This window comes from Lynx rufus, unplaced genomic scaffold (genome assembly GCF_022079265.1).
Source record: "Lynx rufus isolate CCGP_SWC_20201006 ecotype Redwood Valley unplaced genomic scaffold, mLynRuf1.p SCAF_4, whole genome shotgun sequence".
NCBI classification, from domain to species: Eukaryota; Metazoa; Chordata; class Mammalia; order Carnivora; family Felidae; genus Lynx; species Lynx rufus.
This window is the reverse complement of record NW_025814856.1, coordinates 122,389,398-122,410,895: the sequence shown is the minus strand read 5'-3', so window position 1 is coordinate 122,410,895 and position 21,498 is coordinate 122,389,398. Positions and strand designations below refer to the sequence as shown.

The 21,498-nt window shown below is 38.9% G+C and overlaps 1 protein-coding gene across 1 annotated transcript in view; it reads right to left on the bottom strand.

Moving 5' to 3' along the window:
* Positions 1–21,498, bottom strand: part of ZNRF2 (zinc and ring finger 2) — a 102,104-nt gene that overhangs the window by 37,830 nt on the left and 42,776 nt on the right. Inside the window, exon 2 of the mRNA XM_047094852.1 lies at positions 10,468–10,563. Coding sequence (XP_046950808.1) covers positions 10,468–10,563 — 96 coding nt within the window. The remainder of the gene's footprint in view (positions 1–10,467; positions 10,564–21,498) is intronic.

Sequence of the window (21,498 nt, the reverse complement as noted above, 5' to 3'; positions counted from 1 at the left end):
TGATCTCAGGGTCCCGAGTTCGAGCCCCATGTTAGGTGTAAAGATCACTTAAATAAATACTGTAGGGGCGCCTGGGTGGCTCAGTCGGTTAAGCATCCAACTTCGGCTCAGGTCATGATCTCATGGTCGATGAGTTCAAGCCCTGCGTTGGGCTCTGGGCTGACAGCTCAAAGCCTGGAGCCTGCTTCTGATTCTGTGTCTCCCTCTCTCTCTGCCCCTCCCCCACTCATGCTCTGTCTCAGAAATAAACATTAAAAAAAATTTTTTTTAAATAAAAATACTATTTAAAAAATCCATAAAAAATGAAAAACAAGAACAAAAACAAAAACTGTCACCTCTCAATCTGAAGTGATCTATCTCTTCTTTTAGTCTCTGGCCTCTCCCTGCCCTTTGCATAGGGGGGCAGTTTCAGATCACAGCCAGGAACTCCCGAAGAGAGGAGCTCTGGAATGGACACTCTTCCCTCCCCTTTTCTAGCTCTCAGCCCGTTCATCCTCTCTCCCGGCTCTCTTTCTCTTCCCCAGGCTCCAGCTAACCACTTCCACATCAAGTCCCACACCATTCTCTAAACTGGTCTTTAAAGAAATTCTTTTCCTTACAAACATTTTTGCATATGTATGATTGAAGTTCAAAATAATTTATTTTAAAACTTCATTATATAGTCCTATCTTTTCACTTTCAATTCTCTTTTATTGAGGTGTCCCTTGCTCCAAACTATGCCTGCCTACTTGTTATTTCTAAACAGGTGCTCCATTTCTCTCCAAATCTTATTAATACTTCCAAGATCTAGATTAAATATCTAAATAGACTACAACTTTTACTGTGCACATCACCAGACATATAAAATATTTTGTGAAAGGTCAAAATTGTTGACAGATGTGGGCTGAGGTCCTAGCTTTGTTCTTATATAGAGGAAACAAAAAATGAGATAAATCTGAAAATGTACTTTATTCATATTTGTATTAGAATTCCTTGGAATTGAGACTCTGTCAATGTCACACACCTTAACAAAAACTGGGACCAGGGAACAAGACCTTTTTCCCTTTGAGGACAGGTATGTCAGTTCACTTGGTCCTTCTAAGGTCTTTGTTTTGTTTCTTCACATTCTTAAAATCAGGAAAGCTTACTTGGAATGTTAGAATTTTTTCTTTTAAGTAGGCTCCACACCCAGTGCAGAGCCCAACAAGGGCTTGAACTCACAACCCTGAGATCAAGCCTGGAGCGGAGATCAAGAGTTGGATGCTTGGGGCGTCTGGGTGACTCAGTCAGTTGAGCATCTAACTTCGGCTCAGGTCATGATCTCGCAGTTGACGAGTTCGAGCCCTGCATAGGGCTCTGTGCTGACAGCTCTGTGCTGACAGCTCAGAGCCTGGAACCTGCTTTGGATTCTGTGTCTCCCTCTCTCTCTGCCCCTCCCTTGCTCATGCTCTGTCTCAAAAATAAATAAACATTAAAAAAAATTAAAAAAAAAAAAGAGAGATGCTTAACTGAGTCACCTGGGTACCCCTAGAATGATTTTTTTTAATGTTTATTTATTTTTGAGAGAGAGAGAGAGAGAGAGAGTGTGAGTGGGGGGAGGAGCAGAGAGAGAGGGAGACACAGAATCCGAAGCAGGCTCCAGGCCCTGAGCTGTCAGCACAGAGCCTGACGCGGGCCTCGAACCCACGAACCATGAGATCATGACCTGAGCTGAAGTCGGACGCCTTCCGACCGAGCCACCCAGGTGCCCCAGAATGATTTTTTTTTAATCAACATTATGACAGTGATACAAAGATAAGGAGAACACAAAAGAGGCAAGACTTATGATATGAAAGCTCTATGAAATGAGACAAATCAAGAATCAGTAAAGAAACTTCGTCATCCTTCTCAAATAAATCAGAAATGAAATCTGAAACCCTCTTCATGCTTTAGAAATCTATCAGAACTTCCTTCTCACTGAACTATGTACTTGAGTTCAATTTCTATTCTATGTATCTTCTTTTTATGCCACAAGGAAGGGGTCTATCTCAAGACAGTTATCCATGGGTAGTCACCTTTCTACAGTATTCTATTTCCATAGGGAGTATGAAAGGATCTATGCTTCCACAAAGATTAAGCAATCTGCCTATCAAATTCAGAACTAAGATTTTAGCTGAGTAGCCCACCATGTTGCTCATAAAAAGTAGGAAATTTTTTTTCATTAAATTGCAGCTTTAAATTGTCACATTATATGACAGCAGGTAATTTTCTAATTACCCTTCCACCCATCCCCGATTTCTCCATATATTATAGAACTATTACTGCTGCCCAAGCTTTTCTGGTATCTAATTTGGAATTAAATAACTATGGGCTTTTAAAATAAAATACCAAAGGAACTGCAGATTTGTTAGCATGTTAAATACAGCACCAACTACAGGTTTACCTCTCAAAGCCAAAAATAGTATTTCTTAGTAAGAACAGGTCTTGTTCACTTGGCACTCAATACCTGCAAAGAACTATGCATGATTTCTCACTTGATTCTTACAATAAGTCTAGTAAGAGGCACTACTTCTAGTCCTCAGTTTCTGGGAGAGAAAACCAAGACCAAGGTTACATGGCTATTAAGTGGTAGAATAAGGATCTGAACTCAGCAAGCTGAATTCAAAGTTGGTACTTTGTTCCAAGTACTGCTGTTTTGCATAACATTTTAAATGCAAACAGGTGCTGCTCATGAGCAGCTATGTTAAAAGTAGGGCAGTAAAACTGAATCTGGTGTCTTCTAAAATAGGCATTCAATTTTCCTAAGTGGGTAAGACTGTAACAATGTTTAAGTTTCTTGTATGACCATTTTTAAAAAAAATTTTTTAATGTTTATTTTTGAGAGAGAGGGCAAGAGAGAGCAAGAGCGACAGAGAGAGCAAGAGAGTGAGAGAGAGAGCGAGAGCGAGACGGAGCGCGCGAGGGAGACAGAATCCGAAGCAGGCTCCAGGCTCCGAGCTGTCAGCACAGAGGCTGATGCGGGGCTCGAACCCACGAACGGTGAGATCATGACCTGAGCCGAAGTCGGACGCTTAACCAACTGAGCCACCCAGGCACCCCCTGTATGACCATTTCTGATCCCTTGTCTTTATAAACACATACTAAATTTTATTAAAAATTTTTTTTTTCAACGTTTATTTATTTTTGGGACAGAGAGAGACAGAGCATGAACGGGGGAGGGGCAGAGAGACAGGGAGACACAGAATCGGAAACAGGCTCCAGGCTCTGGGCCATCATCAGCCCAGAGCCCGACGCGGGGCTCGAACTCACGGACCGCGAGATCGTGACCTGGCTGAAGTCGGACGCTTAACCGACTGCGCCACCCAGGCGCCCCAACACATACTAAATTTTAAATTGCTACACAGAACAAAAAGCATTTGAGAAATGCTAACACAAGTGGAACAGGGTAAAGTATTTTTCAGGTTACTTTAACATTTTACTCTTTTTATTTGGACTTGGTTTACAGTGTCCCTACGTATGAATTTACTTTTATTTATACTGCTCAGCATCACAGTGCTCCTGCAATCAGAGAATTCCTATCTTTCAGCAATTCTAGAAGGTTCTCTGCCATTTCCCTTCAAATACTGCCTCTTGCCAATTCCATCTCCCATTATGCGCAAGTTGTACCTTTTGTGTAACATGTTATACATCTTTTATCCCACAGTCTTTTAGTGATCCTATGCCTTTGGACTATAAACTTTACAAATATTTCTCGGGTTTTTTTCTCTCCGTTGTTAGATGGAACAGAATGGCTAGAGCAGGCTGGAGTATTTCCCTTCTCCCAGGTCAGTTAGGGTCTGGTTAACTAGTTTCTCCCAGGCAGACCTCATTAAAATAGTCCTCTGGCATATTTCAAACTGGTCCCTTGTCCCTCCCCTTACCAGAAGCAGGAGGGAATTTTTCTCCCATATTTAATATGGGAACCTGGTCAAGCTCCTAGAAGAAAATCTTACAAATTTGTGGGGGCTCCACTGTGACTAGGTCTCCCTGGAGTTTTAAACTCTCAACTTGTCTGCACTGAGCCCCCAGCAATTCATCAATTACAGTTCAGGATGACCCTGACACTGGTTCCTGCAATGGTTCCCACTACTGAGTCTCTGCTGCAATAAACCAAAACCAGAGAGTGCCTGTATTTGCCTATCTCAGCAATCACAGGGGCTGGCCATTTGCCTTGTGTCCTTCCATCTCTTATGAATCCAAGAAGTCAGTGATTTTTCAGTCTGTTCAGCTTATTACTTCTTGTCAGGATGGAGTGACCACTTCTGAATTTCTTACGTGTTGAACTAGAAACCAGAAGTCAATTCCATTTCTTTTTCTGAGATTATTTTATGTATGGCAGATGCTCTTGTTCCAGGCTCCAAGCCATGTACCTCTCTATTTTCCATCACTCTTTACACTCTGCTTAACTTCCTCAGATCCACCTTATACCTCACTAGTTCTCCTTGCAGCTCTAATGTGCTAGTTAATCTATTTGTTGAGATGTTAATTTCAGTGACTAAAGTCTAAAGAGTTCAATTTCTGTCTTATTCATGATATCTTATTATTATTTTTTACTTATTTCCTATTCATCCTTTTATGATTGTAATGATTTGAAATCAATTTATAGTTCTAAAGTTTTTTGGGGTGGTAATTCTGATCATATCTGCTCTTACTCCATGCATATTTAAAATAAAAAAAAAATTTTAACATTAGTTCATTTTTTGAGAGACAGAGAGAGCGCAAGCAGGGGAGAAGCAGAGAGAGAGGGAGACACAGAATCCGAAGCAGGCTCCAGGCTCTGAGCTGTCAGCACAGAGCCCAACATGGGGTTTAAACTCGTGAACTTGCAAGAACATGACCTGAGCCAAAGTCGGATGCTTAACCAACTGAGCCACCCAGGCATCCCTAAAATTTTTTAATCACAAGTTCACCTTTAATAGATGGTGATTACATTTTTCTATAGGAATCCTATATGGGTTTTAGAACAGTTTCGTTTTTGTTTTGCCAACCGCCTCTGGGATATCATCTACTTTGAAATTTTTATAACATAGTATAATGGATTTGACACTTTCTACTGCCTTTAATTTCACTGCATTGCAGGACAGTCAATTTATGGTACAAAAAAATAACTTTACTTCAATGCTGTCCCCTAATGTAGTATTTACAACTATTAGGAATCCACATTTAAGTTAAAACTCAACCACAGAACACTAACAAACAAAGAGAGAGGTCAAATCACACATAACAGAAATTCCACAAAAGGAAAAGTTCACACAAAGACCATGATGACTACCTCTTATTTAAAATTCTGCGTTGTGGTTGGCATTTTTTTTTTTACCTCAATAATAAGAGATATGCCATTTTCAGAAAGCATCTTGAATTCAGAAAGATTAAAATGGGGTGGGGGGGATCTTAAAACCAAGAAAATGTAATATGTAAGGCCAAGAGCAAGTTTATAACTTACGATGAGCACCACAACCACCTAGAAAGCCACAGTATCTACAAAAGAAGAAAGTATACTTCTTCTTACACGGGAAGCCAGGCCCTTAGGAGGTGGCTTGTCACCCTGGAATCAAAGTGCTGACGGCCTGGTGCAATCTATCTTCGACACCTGAGCGAGCCTGAGTTATACTCGCCCACAGACCTCAAGGAAGTGGGAGCCTTTTTCCTCCCTTTCATTACAGAACAAGTTTCCTTCCAAGTGACTCCATCTTTCAAGTATGTTTACTTTAACAGAGTGATAGTCACATCTTACTCTGTCCATAGAGTCAGGTTTATATTCCTGATGGTTCTGAAAAGTTCTGCTTTGATACACTGCAGAAGTTTATTATTAAGTCTCAGAAGAAAAGAGTAACTTAACTCTTCAAGTTCCATCTCCTCCAGGTACACATGCACACACATTGTACCACTTACCAATAAAACAAAGATATCTTAAGCACAAACCTACTACCCTCAGTAACAGGAGGCTAAAATAAAAACTGAAATTTATAGGACACAAAACATGCTATGATCTAGTGAACTTTAAAGACCAATAAAATCAAGACTAAGAATTTGCCAACAGTATTTATTTCATTTTTTGGTTTTGGTTCTAAAACACTTTAGAAGATGAGGATAAAGGAAATGAAGAGACTCTACTGGGGCGCCTGCGTAGCTCAGTCGGTTAAGCGGCCGACTTGATTTCGGCTCAGGTCATGATCTCATGGTTCCTGAGTTCGAGCCCAACATCAGGCTCTGCTCTCACAGCTCAGACCTGCTTTGGATCCTCTGTCTCCCTTTTTCTGCCCCTACCGCGCTTACGCTTTCTCTCTCTCAAAAATAAACATTAAAAAATTTTAAAAAAGAGAGAGACTCTACTATGCTCATAATATCTGTATTGGGTTCACAGACTACATAATGAATTACTAGTTCCATAAACTAAACAATGAAGCACACAAATAAAGGGGAAAGTATATGAAATAGGCAGTGATGAGGGACAGAAGCAGAAAAACATTCACCTTTAGCCCAGAAGACGGACCTATAGACTAGATAGTTCTGATAAGGATCAAATGCTTACTGGTTGCTACATTCTTAAAGGGTCTCATGACTGCCTGTACATCTCACCAATAGTTAATATCAAGCTGAATTATAAGCACCAGAGGAATCTTGCAAAAGTGGTTTTACAGGTAGAAATTTAAGGAAAACATTTATGATCTAATACTTCCTGCATGTTCCCTCCCCCCTGAAGACTAAGCATAGAACCACATAGAATCAGCTTCATACAGAAGTGCAGCTCTTTCTGCCCACAGGTCCTGTCCCTGTGCTACTTAAACAAATGTACTAAGGTGCACTGTAAAACGTCTCAAGAATTCTTTCTTAACCGGCACAGAACGCTCAATAATCCTGCAACAGGCAGTCCTTGACTTAAGAGCAATCTATGTAGATTAACGCTGATTGTGGCATTATGAATTTTTTTTTCCATCCTGCCAAAACACCACCTGCAATACATAACCACTCACATCATTCTGAATCATTCTCTGCCAGATTGCCTTGGGTCTCCTACCCGAACCTCTGCTGAGACAGCTGCTTAAACCGAGAGCTCCCACCTAGCCAATTTTCTTCTTCAGTTACCAGGACTTTGTATTTGGATATAGTATTACAGATTAAAGAAAAAAAAATTAAGAGAATCATTGTGAACTAGTCTGGAAACCAAACCAACATTTAGAATACCATCTCTGGGAGTATAAATCTGGAACTCCAAAACACCAGCTTATATTCAAATCTCAAATCTCTGAAAGTCATCCTAGAGTTTGACTATAAATATATCCAGCCTGAAAAACAAGCCCAACTAATCTCCTCACTGTGTGTATCTATAGACAGTTAAATTAACATACATTTAACAAATAAATTTCAAAATTTCAGATGTCACTACTCTAGGAAAGGCTGTAAAAGATATACATTAATAAGCACTATGCTGCATAAAACTCTCACTTGAGTATCGATGCAATTTGCAGGCCCCATCTCTCTGATGCCAGAATCAGTTGTTTAGGAATTCAAATATGAAGTGTTAAGAAGCCCAGGTGACTAAGAGGACCGATTCCCTTTCACTGATTCTCGGACTCATCCTGCTCTAAACTTCATAGTAATCCTAAATGCCTAGTTTAGGTGTTAAAGAGGCCAATTTTCACAGTCATCACCTGTGATAGATGAGCTTCAGGAGACTGAAGGGTAACAAAACATGCTACGATAAAATAAGCCTCTCTGGCATAAGGGTTAAGATGACTAAAAACGACAGACACAGGAGAGACCCTAAACATAGTAAAAGTTATCTTTTTGTAAGGGAAATTTAAATTTATAAAGGAGGGGCGCCTGGGTGGCGCAGTCGGTTAAGCGCCCGACTTCAGCCAGGTCACGATCTCGCGGTCCGTGAGTTCGAGCCCCGCGTCGGGCTCTGGGCTGATGGCTCGGAGCCTGGAGCCTGTTTCCGATTCTGTGTCTGCCTCTCTCTCTGCCCCTCCCCCGTTCATGCTCTGTCTCTCTCTGTCCCAAAAATAAATAAACGTTGAAAAAAAAATTTAAAAAAAAAAAAATAAATTTATAAAGGAAATCTCCATTTGTAAGGGTGTCTCCCTTTTACACCAGGAAGAAAAGGTTGACTCCAAATCATAAGGGAATATTACGAGAGAATCTTATCAATGGAGAAGGCACAGGACTTAAATATGCATAACAAACTACTAGTTTACCAGGATTTTCCTGGAAACCTTCCATAACTAGGAAGGAACCCTTCCTAACCCTAACCTTCCATAACTGAAGAGGGTGTTTAAACCCACATTCTAAACCAGGCTCATTTCTCCCAGGGTATCTCCCATACATACCAAGACTTAAGCATGTTACATTTTTGTTTGTTTTTCTCTTGTCTTTTACTAGAGGTCTCAGCCAAGAGCTCAGATGGGTAGAAGGATTATTTTTTCCTTACCTACAGGGCTCTGCCCTCAAAACTGTAGCGGAAGAATTCCCAGAGACTGTGATGGGGAGGCATATTATCAATCACCCATCACTCTCTAACCTAAATCAAAACTCCACCTTCTTTCACCACAGCTGGCCACTGTCCAATTTTAAAACTTCAAGAGCTATGTATAATTTTTAGAAGAAGCTGTTTTTGCTTTTTGTTTTGAATGTTTATTGACAGTTAATATGTATTTAACAATTTAAAACGTTTCAGATCCACCTACTGTGAAGCAGGCAGTGATTCTTAAAAGTATTTGCAACTTTATTTGCTTTTCACACTAAGTTACTGACTTCCGAATTGGAATACTGTCAAATATTTGAAACCTAAATCCTTGGTTTACAGTGTTCAATAATAAAAATTTAACTGAGTAAATTTTAAAGATCTAATTGGCTTTATTAATCAATTCATGAATTAGGCAGTATCCTCTCTAGCAAGTAGAGGGGAGCTCCAAAGGGCTGCAGGAAAGGAAAGGTTTCTAAGAGGTAAAAAGAGAGGGGAAAAAAGAAAATTATTAGAAAAGAATCCATTGCCTAGGGGAACTGAAGGAGTGTATCAAATTTCCTAGTGCTGATCAGGAAATTCTCATGGTGACTGGTTAAAGGTTACATTTCTGGGGGGCTGAAATTGCAGTTAGATTAGGTATTAAGTCTTGGTTTATTGACTTGGTGCTTTAACCTAAGTGACACCATTATGGCCTGTGGGTTCCTTTTTAACAACAGTGTGCCCAAGCAGAAGGTTACATCTTGGTTCTTGAAGACATCTTTAAGACACCAAATACATGATCTAGTAAAAAACTTTAATGACTTGAGCATAGTTAAATCGGGAAATTAAAAACTGCCAAATAACATTCATAGACCATACTGTACATACGTTACACAAAAAGTCAATGTACAGAATACTGAGGTTGTGTGCAAATACACACAAAGGAAATACATTTGTGCTTTCAAAATTGAAGGACAGACTCTTGACATTCAAGGGTATTTATTTCTAAGACACTGGTAATAAACATCATAATTTTGGAGGCTAATGATAAGATAATGGAGTACAAACGAGAAACAAGCCCAATCATTTCACCTCAAATTCTGAACCTGAATGAGAATTCTTTTTATTTTTTAAGTAACTGAATTTCAACTATATTATGCAAAGTAGCCCATTCAATTTCACAATGCAGAAAGGTCTAAATATAATCAACAGGTACATTTACTATTCAAAGGAATTGCTACAATCTCCTTTTACTTATTCATTGGAAAATAAATGGGAAAAAGAGTTCTATTGTCACTACAATAATAGTGTGGCTGAAGCCCTACCTTAGAGAGAGATTCCTAAATCAGTCTGCAAAAAAGCTAGTCAGGGTAAGATGTTCATTTCAATTTTAAAGTCTACCCTCCAACCCCCAACATTTTATAGTCTGACAAGAAACCTCAGATTCTTAACTAAGTGCTGCTGCATTGATTAACCTGTGGCTGATACTGGGCTGTAGTGACCCACTTCTGTTTTATTCACTGCTGTATCCCAAGTTCCTAACACCACACCTCATACTCACAAAGGTGCTCAAAAGACATTTGTTGAATGAAGTCAACCTTTCACAGTTCACTGGTATTCTTCCGACTCATTCTATTTCAAACCAAAATTACATTTGAAAAATTCCTGAAAATTTCTTGCAGGCATTTGAAGTTTGTCTACTTATGAAATTTTTTAAAAAGCTCTCACTCGTCCTTTATTTCATTCCATTTACTTAAAATTAGGAATGAACCGTGTGATCATTTTTTAAGTCTATTTCAAAATGTACCAAGGCTACACTGAAAAATCTTCCCCAGGATTTTGAAGGTCTTGGGATTGTGGTCAGGAAAGAGCAGTAAAGCCAGAGCACCAGACCTATAACTGAAACACCAGTTAGCTCCAGGGCTCATAGACGGTCATTCCTTCGCCTTTCATATTTTATCTGAAACATAAAAATCATAAAATCTAAGGTCATTCTAAAAAGCATTTCAAAGCACTGGACTTACCATTATAGGTTATTCTTGGCTTTGTTAAACACATCACAAGATGCAAATCCATTTCATCTGAAGGTACAAATTTTGAGCATACAGGGCACTTAAATCCTAAAAAGTAAAAGAAACCCATTTTACTTAATTATTCTGAATGTCCAATTCTGTTTTTTAATAAAGCACAGAAGACTAAAAGCATTTCAAATTTCAGTATTACACATACAGTAATATACTACTTAACTGCAAGTTCGTTTGGGAAAAGGGTTTGTAACTATAATATCTGACTTAAATCACTTTACAAAGACCATCCCATATCAAATAAAACAAGGACAAATGAAAAGAAGTAGGCTCACTACAAAACTCCCAAATCTTTTTCTAATGTATGGGTCCAATCATTTTTTGTTTCTAATTTTTTCCTTTAACCTGGACTTATCATTTCGTGGAAATTACCTTTCCCAGCTTGGTAGAGCACAGTTTGAATCCCAAGGTTTTATTGCTAGACGGTACTTTAGAAACTATTCTACTGCATTAATCTTTTAAAAATTATTCTGATGAAGAAAGTAAAAAATCAGCAAAATCAGGTCTAGAACCTAAGACGCCCGTCTTCCAGTATCGTGATCTGTCACACTATGCTACTCAAGTCACAATGCAAACAGAAAAAAAGCACTAAACAGGGCAGATTTCCCAGCCAATTTCGACACTTAAATATTAGCTTGTTTCCTACCATATTCAATCTATACTACTAAGTATTTGCTTAAAGTGGTCTATTAAAAATAAACTGGTATACCGGAGAGAGAGTATGTTATGTATTCAGTTCTATCCTGCTCCCTGACTTCCCAGGGGACTGTCCCATCTCTGGTTCCTTGCTGTCCCCCTGCTGCCCTACAGCTCCCTCCTCAACACCCCTACACTGCTTGAGCAGCACTGGACACCTGATTGTAGACAGCCAATTAATACTTCAGGGCTAAGAACTACAAACCAGAAGTGGCACAAAAAGATAGTCTGGGCCAATCTGTTTTTCTTGGAAATATGACAAGAAATGGCAAGAGAGTACACACTGGTCAGGTGTAAAGAGCTGAAGCAGAAAGGTCACATGTAGGTAAAAGAGAGCCCAGTGGCTCATGTGTAAGCTGAGCTTACAAGAGAATAGCAACTATCAGCCAGCAAAGGACAATGGTTTGCATGGAGATCCCAGAGCAGATGTGTAGAGAGGAGCAGAAGTGCAGTGAGAGACCAAAGCTAATAAGAAGGGGAGTGACAGAAACCAGTCCCTAAGGTAAGGCTGCCTCAGAGTCTGACAGCTCCGTACTTCTGGCACATGTGTGTTCTTACAGGCACTCTCCTCCCTTCATCGTGACTCAAAACTTACTGTGACCAAATGTGTCAGACTAGACTCATACCTCATGCACAATTTTGTACAAACTAGGACAAGGTTTTGGCATGGGTACTTAATCCAGGTATTCAACTTCCTAAATGAAATAAATGCTATTGAACACCATTTTTCACATTGTAGTCAATGTATTTTCAAAGAACATACATTTTTTTCTTTTAGTAAAATGCACTTAATACAATGTGAAAAAAACGTATGTAATTTGTATGTTTACTGCCCCTTCTTGAAAACCACCAAAATGAAAAAGAAAGAGGAAAGAAATCCGTCTAAAATGAAACTTGCAGGAGCACCTTGATGGCTCAGTCGTTTAAGCACCTGGCTCTTGATTTCGGTTCAGGTCATGATTTCACAGTCAAGCGATCAAGCTCCACATCAGGGGTGGAGTCCGCTTAAGATCCTCTTTCCCTCTGTCCCTCCCCCGCTCCCACTAATAAGTAAATAAGAAACTGCAAAATAGCTATAACCCCCAAATACAGAATATACCAATACAAGGAAACTTAGATCAAATGGGGAGAAGACAGAGACTCTCAAGTAGCATTCATATTTCCAGGACCAACTATCTTTCACTTGGAACTGTAAAAACTTTCTTCCCTTGAGGTTTTCAACAGGACATACAAGAAGGCAAGAGGCCAGTTTTTTTTAACTACTGATCAGAAATCACCTGAGTATAGGCACATAAACTCTAAATTATCAAAGTACAATACTGTGAACTACTGAGAGCCATCCAACTGCCCACAAGGTAGAGCCCAAGGAGAGAAAACTCTATGTACAAAGAACCACCTGGATTTCTAATTAAATACTATAAATTCATGTGTTTCTTTCTCTTCCCCTCTAAAATCTACTGAAATAGATTTCAGTAGAATCTATAAGAGAATGAGAATAAAATAAGATAAAGACCTTGAAAGGAGACAGACAATGAGAAAACAGACACCCTAAGTGTCTGCAAAAGTCAATTCTGACTATCTAGTTCTCAAAAGACTGCAAAATCGATACCTCCAAATGACTTCCCAAGACAATGGGGAGGCATGAGGATAAAATCTAGACTGGTTCAAAGACTAGGAAAAAAAAAAAAATTCCCTAGGTCTCCAAACCATGACATACAGCAGCTGTAAGAAACTACAATTCCCCAACTACAGCAGGACAAAGAAGGCTAACTAACTTCTAGAATAAAAAACCCAAAATAGAATGACTTGAGCAATGGGAAGGAAAGAACACAGAGGAATAAAGACCTATGTACTGAAAGGGGCCCCTCTGCAATTTCCTTGACTCCATCTTTACCAAGAACTTGGTAGATTCTTCCCTTTTTTAAAAAAAAATTTTAACAAAATTTTTTTAACATTTTATTTATTTTTGAGGCAGAGAGACAGAGAGCGAGTGGGGGAGGGACAGAGACAGGGAGACACAGAATCCAAAGCAGGCTCCAGGCTCTGAGCTGTCAGCACAGAGTCTGACACACACCCGAACTCACAAACTGTGAGATCGCGACCTGAGCCGAAGTCGGACGCCTGACCTACTGAGCGACCCGGCTGCCTGCCCTGGTAGATTCTTCTCTTAAATCAAAAGGTACCGCAGGATGAAACATCAAGACCCTTGTCTGTTGATAAGCCCTAGCCTTATATATAAAGCTTCTAATCAGCTTGTCAGGGCCTTTCTCAAACATAATTCAATGAAAGAAAATATTTAGCATGACTGAAAAACAATACGTAGAAGCAAATTCAAAAGACAAAAATATTTACAGCATGTATCATAAAAAAAATACCCTTAATATATAAAGAACTCTTAAAATGTGTGGAAAACCAATTATCAGAAAACTGGGCAAAAGTTTTAAACCAGTATTTCACCAAAAAGGTATTTTCAACTGACCTTTCTTTAAACAAATGAAAAACTGGGGCACCTGGGTGGCTCAGTTGATTAAGCGTCCGACTTCAGCTCAGGTCATTGATCTCAAGGTTCGTGGGTTCAAGCCCTGCATGGGGCTCTGTGTGCTGACAGCTCAGATCCTGGAGCCTGCTTTGGATTCTGTGTCTCCCTCTCTCTCTGCCCCTCCCCTGCTCCCACTGTTTCTCTCTCTCTTTCTCTCAAAAATAAACATTAAAAAATTTTTTTGAATAAATGAAAAACTGCACAGTGTCAGAATAAAAGAAATATCCCCTCCTTTCTTAAGTTTATTTATTTTGAGAGAGAGTGAGTGAGCACAGGCAAAGGAGGGGCAGAGAGAGAGAATCCCAAGCAGGCTCTGCATTCTCAGCACAGAGCCCGAACCCACACATCAGAGACCATGACCTGAGCCAAAACCAAGAGTGGATGCTTAACTGACTGAGCCACCCAGGGGCCCCAAGAAGCACTTTTCTCTTAAGTTCTTTTTCTTTATTCTCATTTTAGTGGTCTTTAGGAAGGAAAAGTAACACCTGTGTTCAATTCACTTTATTTAACTAAAAATCCAGGCCAGTTCTTTGTATTAACTGTTCTCTCTCCTTAGGCTTTACTTTATCTCTACATTTAAGATATCACTGCTTACCCGAAATTGGCAAAAACTCAAAAGCTTGACAACACACTGTTGGTGAGGTTGTGTGGAAACAAGCACTTTCATACATTGCTAGTAGGAGTGCAAATTTATACAACCTCTGCAGAGAGCAATCTGGCTATATGTAAATCAACTACATATGTATTTATCTTCTGGTCCAGCAATCCCATTTCTAGGATCTTACCCTGAAGGTATGTCCCCAAAATACAAAAAAATAAGTGCACACAGAGAGAATTCTGGGAAGACAGTCGAGTAGGAAGCACTGGCAGAATCGGCCTCCCCACCTAAATGCTTGCATCTGTCTGAGGGAACTATTTTGGAACTCTGGAGACTACTGAAAGCTTGCAACTTCCAGGGGAAAAACCTGGACAGTACATTGTGGTTATTTTCAGCTCTTAGCACAGTAGCAGCCACCCTTCCCAGCCCAGCCCAGCCCAGCCCAGCCCAGCTACATGGCAGGCAGCAGGGCACTTGTTCTTGGAGCAGCTTACACACACCCTGCAGGAACTCAGGGTGGACATAAAGGACTCTATCCTCCAAAAACTGGAACTCTGCACTGATTGCTGCTTCTGATTCAGGAGATACAGACAAAGAGAAGGGTATCATTGTTTTGGACCTTCCCCATTTTAAGCCCCTCCCATTCTGGCTCAAGAAACTGCAAGGGGATTTAAAGGACCTACACCCCTTTCTCCCCCTTTATTTTTCTCTTTTTCGGAGCCAGACATTAAAGATTAGGACATTCAAAAACAACTATATACACAAAGGAAATTAGAAAGGGACTGTACATGCCCAGGGCAGGTCTCAGAGAAGACCTTAAGTTTAAAAAAAAATTTTTTTTAACGTTTATTTATTTTTGAGACAGAGAGAGACAGAGCATGAACGGGGGAGGGTCAGAGAGAGGGAGACACAGAATCTGAAACAGGCTCCAGGCTCTGAGCTGTCAGCACAGAGCCCGACGCGGGGCTCGAACTCACGAACCGTGAGATCGTGACCTGAGCCGAAGTCGGATGCTTAACCGACTGAGCCACCCAGGCGCCCCATTAAGTTTATATCTCAGGCTGATGATCCTCAGAAACAGGCTATAACACTCCCCAAAAAACAATACAAAATAGCAGACACTGGGAAGAGGGGGAAAATCTGATTTCCAGAGTTACCACATTAGATTCAAATATCCAGTTTCAACAACAAAAAACCACAAAGCATACCAAAAACAAATAAGAAAACAGAAAAGCATGGCTCCTTTAGAGGAAAAAAAAAATAAAACAAATTGTCCCTGAAAAAGATCTGATGACAGATATACTAGGCAAAGATTTTTAAATGCCTATCTCTTAAAGATGCTCAAAGAACCAAAGGAAGATGTAAAGAAAGTCAAGAAAATATGATCAAAATATGAATAAAATGGAAATATCAATATGTAGAAAACCTAAATAGAAACTACAAAGAAATTCTGGAGCTGAAGAGTATAATAACTGAAATTAAAAATTCACCAGAGGAATTGAAAGGCAGATTTGAGCAGGAAGAAATAATCAGTGAACCTGAAGATAGGACAATGGAAATTATCATGTCTGAGGAATAGAAAGAAAAAAAGGACTGAAAACAAGTGAACAGAGCTTAAGGGGCCTGTGGGATACCAACAAGCAGACCAACATATGCATTGTGGGAGTCCCAGAAGGAGAAGAGAGTAAGGGGGGGGAGAGTATTTGAAGAAATAATGGCTGAAAACTTCCTAAGTTTGATGGGTGAATGAATATAAACGTGAATACAAACATCTAAGAAGCTCAACAATCTCTTTGTAAGATGAACTCAAAGACATCCATACCTGGATACACTATAATCAAACTTTGAAAAGGCAAAGAGAATTTTGAACACAGCAAGATAAAGGTGATCATCATATTAAGGGATTCTAAGATTATAAACAGATTTCTCATGGGAAATTTTGGGGTCCGGAGGCAGTGGGCTGATGAAAAAAAAAATGTCAACTAAGAATCCTATATCCAGCAAAATTCCTTCAGTAGTAAGGGAGAAATTATAAAATTCCCAGATAAGCAAAAGCTGAGGAAGTTCATTACCACTAGACCTGTCCTAGAAGAAATGGAGTCCTACAAAGTGACATGAAAGAACACCAGACAGTAACTCAGAGCCATAAGGAGAAATAAAGCTCTCAGTAAAGGTATTTAGGTCAAGGGGAACTGTTTTCGAGGAACTGTACTGGAGGAACTGCACCTGAGAGGTATTATCCATATCTGGACCTGACTCAGATAACAAGATCCTGGACTTCAGATTGATGCCTTAATGGGATGAGACAGTGTGAGTACTGGAAAGAAAGTGAATACATTTTACATATGGAAGAAATGTGAACTGTGATGGCTAGAAGGTGACTCTGGTATTTAGTCTCCAAAGATAGTTGCTTTCAATTTCATGCATCCTAAGATAAAAAACCTAATTCTCCTTTCCTTAAATCTGGGCCAGCCTTAATGAGTTAGTCAATCAAGAGAATCCGGAAGTGATGTTCTGGGATTTCTCAGATAAATCTTGAAAAGCCTCACAGCTCCCATTTGGACCTCTTAGAATGCTCACTTTTGGGATATTCCCTTTCAGAGCCCACTTGACATGCTCTAGGAAGTTCCAATCACAGAGAAAGGTCATAGATAGGCATTCCAGCTGACAGCCTGCGCTGAAACCAGCATCAATTTCCAGGTATAGTGAGTGAGCTACCTTTGATGTTAAGTTACTTTGAACTTTCAGATGACTCTAGCCCCAACTTCCATCGCAACTGCCTGAGAGACTCCGAGTGAGAGCCCCATCAACTGATTCCATTCTACTCCTAGAACTTCAAGAGTTAATAAACGTATGTTTTAATTAAAACACACACACACACACAGTAATTTACTATGACACTCTTTGGAATAGCACAATACTGTAAACATAAGAGACATAATGAAGAAACCATTAGGTATCTACACAATGGAATACTACGCAGAATAAAAAAGAAATGAGAAAAGTCTCTATGAATGGACACAGAGAGATATCAAGGCTATATTAAGTGAAAAAAGACTGCATGTTCTGCAAACTGCTGTGTATCAAAAAAGGGCAAATAAGAATACATGTACACATATGTACCTGCAAACAGAAAAACAAGGAACTTCAAACTAAGGTTTACATACATGTTGCCTTTAGGTAGTGAAATGTGGTGGAAAAAAGGGAAAAAGGTACTCCTGAGTATACCTTTTAATAAAGTTCTTGACTTCTGAAAAATGTTAGTGATATACATATTCAAAAATAAATGATTAGGGGAGAATCCCTACTAAAATTAAATATAAATGGAAACGAATGTAACTGTACATCAGATACAAAGAAAATACATACATGCATGTGCACATATATACACACACACAAACACACACACACACAGAGTTCAGTCCACTAAAAGGATGTAGAAGCAAGGATACCTCTCAAAAAGCAGATTCAGCCTTTAGATTTTACGTTTCTTAATATCACTCCCCATCAAGCCCTGAAGGAGCTTCTCCTGGTCAGATTTGGACAATCTGACAAGCCAAATGGATAATGACTTAATAGTTTATAATATTTTGTATTTAAAAAGAATGCAGAAGTATATATAATTATACATTCTGAAAATATCAACCTAAAATCACGTAATTAACAAAGATAAAAAGATACTTCTAAGATGGAGAAACTACCTGCCATCAGCTTCCATGTTCAAACTTAGGATCAGCAACAAAAGGGCAAGCTGACAACCGTGCTCCCTGATATGACTCACCAAAGACACAAAACTTTGATATATTTCCACCAAATATAGTTAGATCTTCATTACGAGGAAACTTTTTAAAAAGTCTCCAACACAGAAGATGTACACCAAATAAACAGAATAGCAGAAGTATGGTAACACTGACACAGGAAAGAGAAGAAAACATTAGCACTGCCAAACCCCAAAAATCTCCTAAGATTTCTATTTACTTCTGTTTCTGTATATTTATTTGATTCCGTTTTCTTTAGTTTTGGTGTCCATCTTATATGTTGGAAGTTTTTTCCAAAATTCCTCAACTTTCCCAATAATTTAAGATGATGTTGCATCCACAAGACAAGAGACTATAAACTAGGAACAGAGAAGCAAACAAAAACTCTTGAAATAAACTTTTGATGAAATTAAGAATGCAAATAGACAGATGGAATATTAACTTGAGGTAATAATGATGTCAAAGGATAATAACAATGAATATTTACTATGTACTAAGAAATTACTAAACACTTTGGCTAAATTAATTTATTCCCACATCCTTGAGTTAGGTACTAATATAAACCCTATTTTACACATGAAAAACAGAAAGGGTAAGTGACTTACATAAGATCACACAGCTAAAAACTGGCAATGCCAGAAATCAAACCAAGCTTCTGGCTTAAAAGCCTAACTTAACCATCACTCTACACATCTTTTTTTAATCTTGCAGGAAGTAGAACCAAAAGTCAAATAGGGGAATAAGTAATAAAACCAGAAGATCAATCCAAGTGGTCTTAACATCCAATCAGCTAGAAACAGACTTGAGAAAAGAGGAAGGAACTACCACAGACATAATTTCCCAAACTGAAGTTCATGACTATGCAGACTGAAAGAATGCACCCATGTAACAAATGAAAATAAATAGCCATATCAAAGTACGGTACTGTGAAATAACAGAGCCTTAGGGTTAAAGAACAGAAGTCTAAAAGTTTTCAAAAAGAAAAAAGATCAATGAAAAACATCTAGAACAGTTTCCCAGACTTTTAACTTTTTTGTCTTTCATGATATTAATATTTTGAGAGTCTAGTTCAACTGCTTTGTAGAATCAGAATGGCACTGGTCTTCTTAATAGCAACACTTAGAAGAAGATAAGTGAGTAACTTCAAAATTCTGAAAATTATTTCACCTAGACTATATACCCAAACTATTACATATTCACACTGGACTGATCAATACATTTCATTAAAGCACAGGCAAAGTATCAAAAACATTCCTCCCTATGCACCTGGAGAAGTATCTTGAACACCCGGCACACTAAAACAAAGGAGCAAATAGGGCGTCTGGGTGGCTCAGTCAGTTAAGTGTTCAACTTCAGCTCACGTCATGATCTCATGGTTCGTTGAGTTCCACATCGGGCTGTGTGCTGACAGCTCAGAGCCTGGAGCCTGCTTTGGTTTCTGTGTCTCCCTCTCTCTCTGCCCCTCCCCAGCTTGCACTGTCTCTCTCTCTCTCTCCCCCCCCCCAAAATAAATAAACATTAAAAAAATTGTTTTAATTAAAACAAAGGAGCAAATAGAAAAGAAAAAGAGAGAGAGAGAGAGAGAGAGAGAGAGAGAAAGACACCGAGATAGAGGAAATAAGATCTCTCATAGGAGAGAGGTGTAAGGAAATCCTTGGATAATTGTGGTCTAGAAGCTATTTGGTTCAGACCAAAGAGGAAGTAGAGGATCCAAGGAGGAGAGGAAAAGGGTAGAGGGTAGAGAGTGGTAGGGAATGAACAGATAAGGTTTCTTGATGTGTTTTATCAGGTGGAAAACAGTATTAGGTTCTGACAGTTTTACAATTCTTTTGCAAGTTTGGGAAGAAGAGGAACTTAGAAAATCAGGTAAGCAAACAGACAAGGCAATTTTTTTTAACTACGAGACAAATACACAACAAGAAATGCAATCCAGAGTCATAAACAAGGAGTATGAATTAAGCAGATCATCATTTAGAAAGATGTTCAAAGGTCGACGGATCGGGGCACCTGGATGGACTCTTGATTTCAGCTCAGATCATGATCTCCCGGTTAGTGAATTCAAGCCCTGCGTTGGACTCTGCGTTGACAGTGCAGAACCTGCCTGGGATTCTCTATCCGCCTCGCTTGCTCTCTCTCTCTCTCAAAAATAAACAAACAAACAAACAAAAAAGGTAGATGGAGGGGCACCTGGGTTAATCATCCGACTTTGGCTCAGGTCATGATCTCACGCACAGCTCATGAGTTCAAGCCTTGCATGGGGCTCTGTGCTGACAGCTCAAAGTCTAGAGCCTGCTTCACATTCTGTCTCCGTCTCTCTGCCCCTCCCCTGCTCGCGATCTCTCTCAAACACAAAAAAAATTTAACAACTTTTTTTTTGCATAGGGGATGAATCAATGGAATCTACTGAAATTATAGCATTATATGCTAACTTGGATGTAAATTAAAAAATAAAGTTTTTTAAAAAGGTATATGGATAAAAATTAACACACGTAATATATATAAATCCTAATCTCCCACAATAAGCAGTTAATAGCATCTAAAAAAATTAAATAAGCATATTACTTATAAATATGGAATTAAATGTTATAAGTGACAGCTACAAGTACTGAAAGTTGTCTCAGGAAAATAAAAACTAGTAGTTGGGGCAGAAGCATAAGATTGTTATTAGAAGACTTAAAGTTCTTTTTTCAAAATATATACATATATTATCTTGATTTAATTTTAATTTTTAATTAAAAACTATTTTAAAGGAAGAAGTGTCTAGAGCATAGGACACATTAGCCTAGTGAAAAAGTATTCTGCAAGAATGTATCTCAGCCAAAGATGCTGCCTTCCCTAAATCACTTTCTCTGCCCTTTCCCCACATTGCTTTTCACTTTTACAGCAGTCCCAACCTGAAGTGACTTCATTCTCTGATGAATAATAATAAAGGATTCAATATGGGACCTAAATAAGCATTGTAGGAATTCACCATATAAGGAAGACAAAAACCTGAAAAAGGCAGATGAATGAGACAATTTAAAAAATTAACTCAGGAAACAGCTGTCACGGTTCAGCAAATAAATTAAATATAACAATAAACCTGTAACAGAAATAAAAACCACGGAAGAACCAGAAAGAAACAAATAGCTAGTGACAACATCACTGACACAGAAAAGGAATTATGGAAAACAGTACAGAAATGATCTGAAAAAAGACAAATTCATGGAAAACAAAGGCTAACTGCTTTTCCCAAAAATAAGAATGGACTCAAAAGAACACATCAAAATTATCAACGACCATTAAAAAAAAAAAAAAAAAAAAGAATCCTAGTGACCAAACAGAAAATATAAGAGGTCTACGACAGAGGGGTGAGAGTGGCAGAACTCTTACTGGTCTCA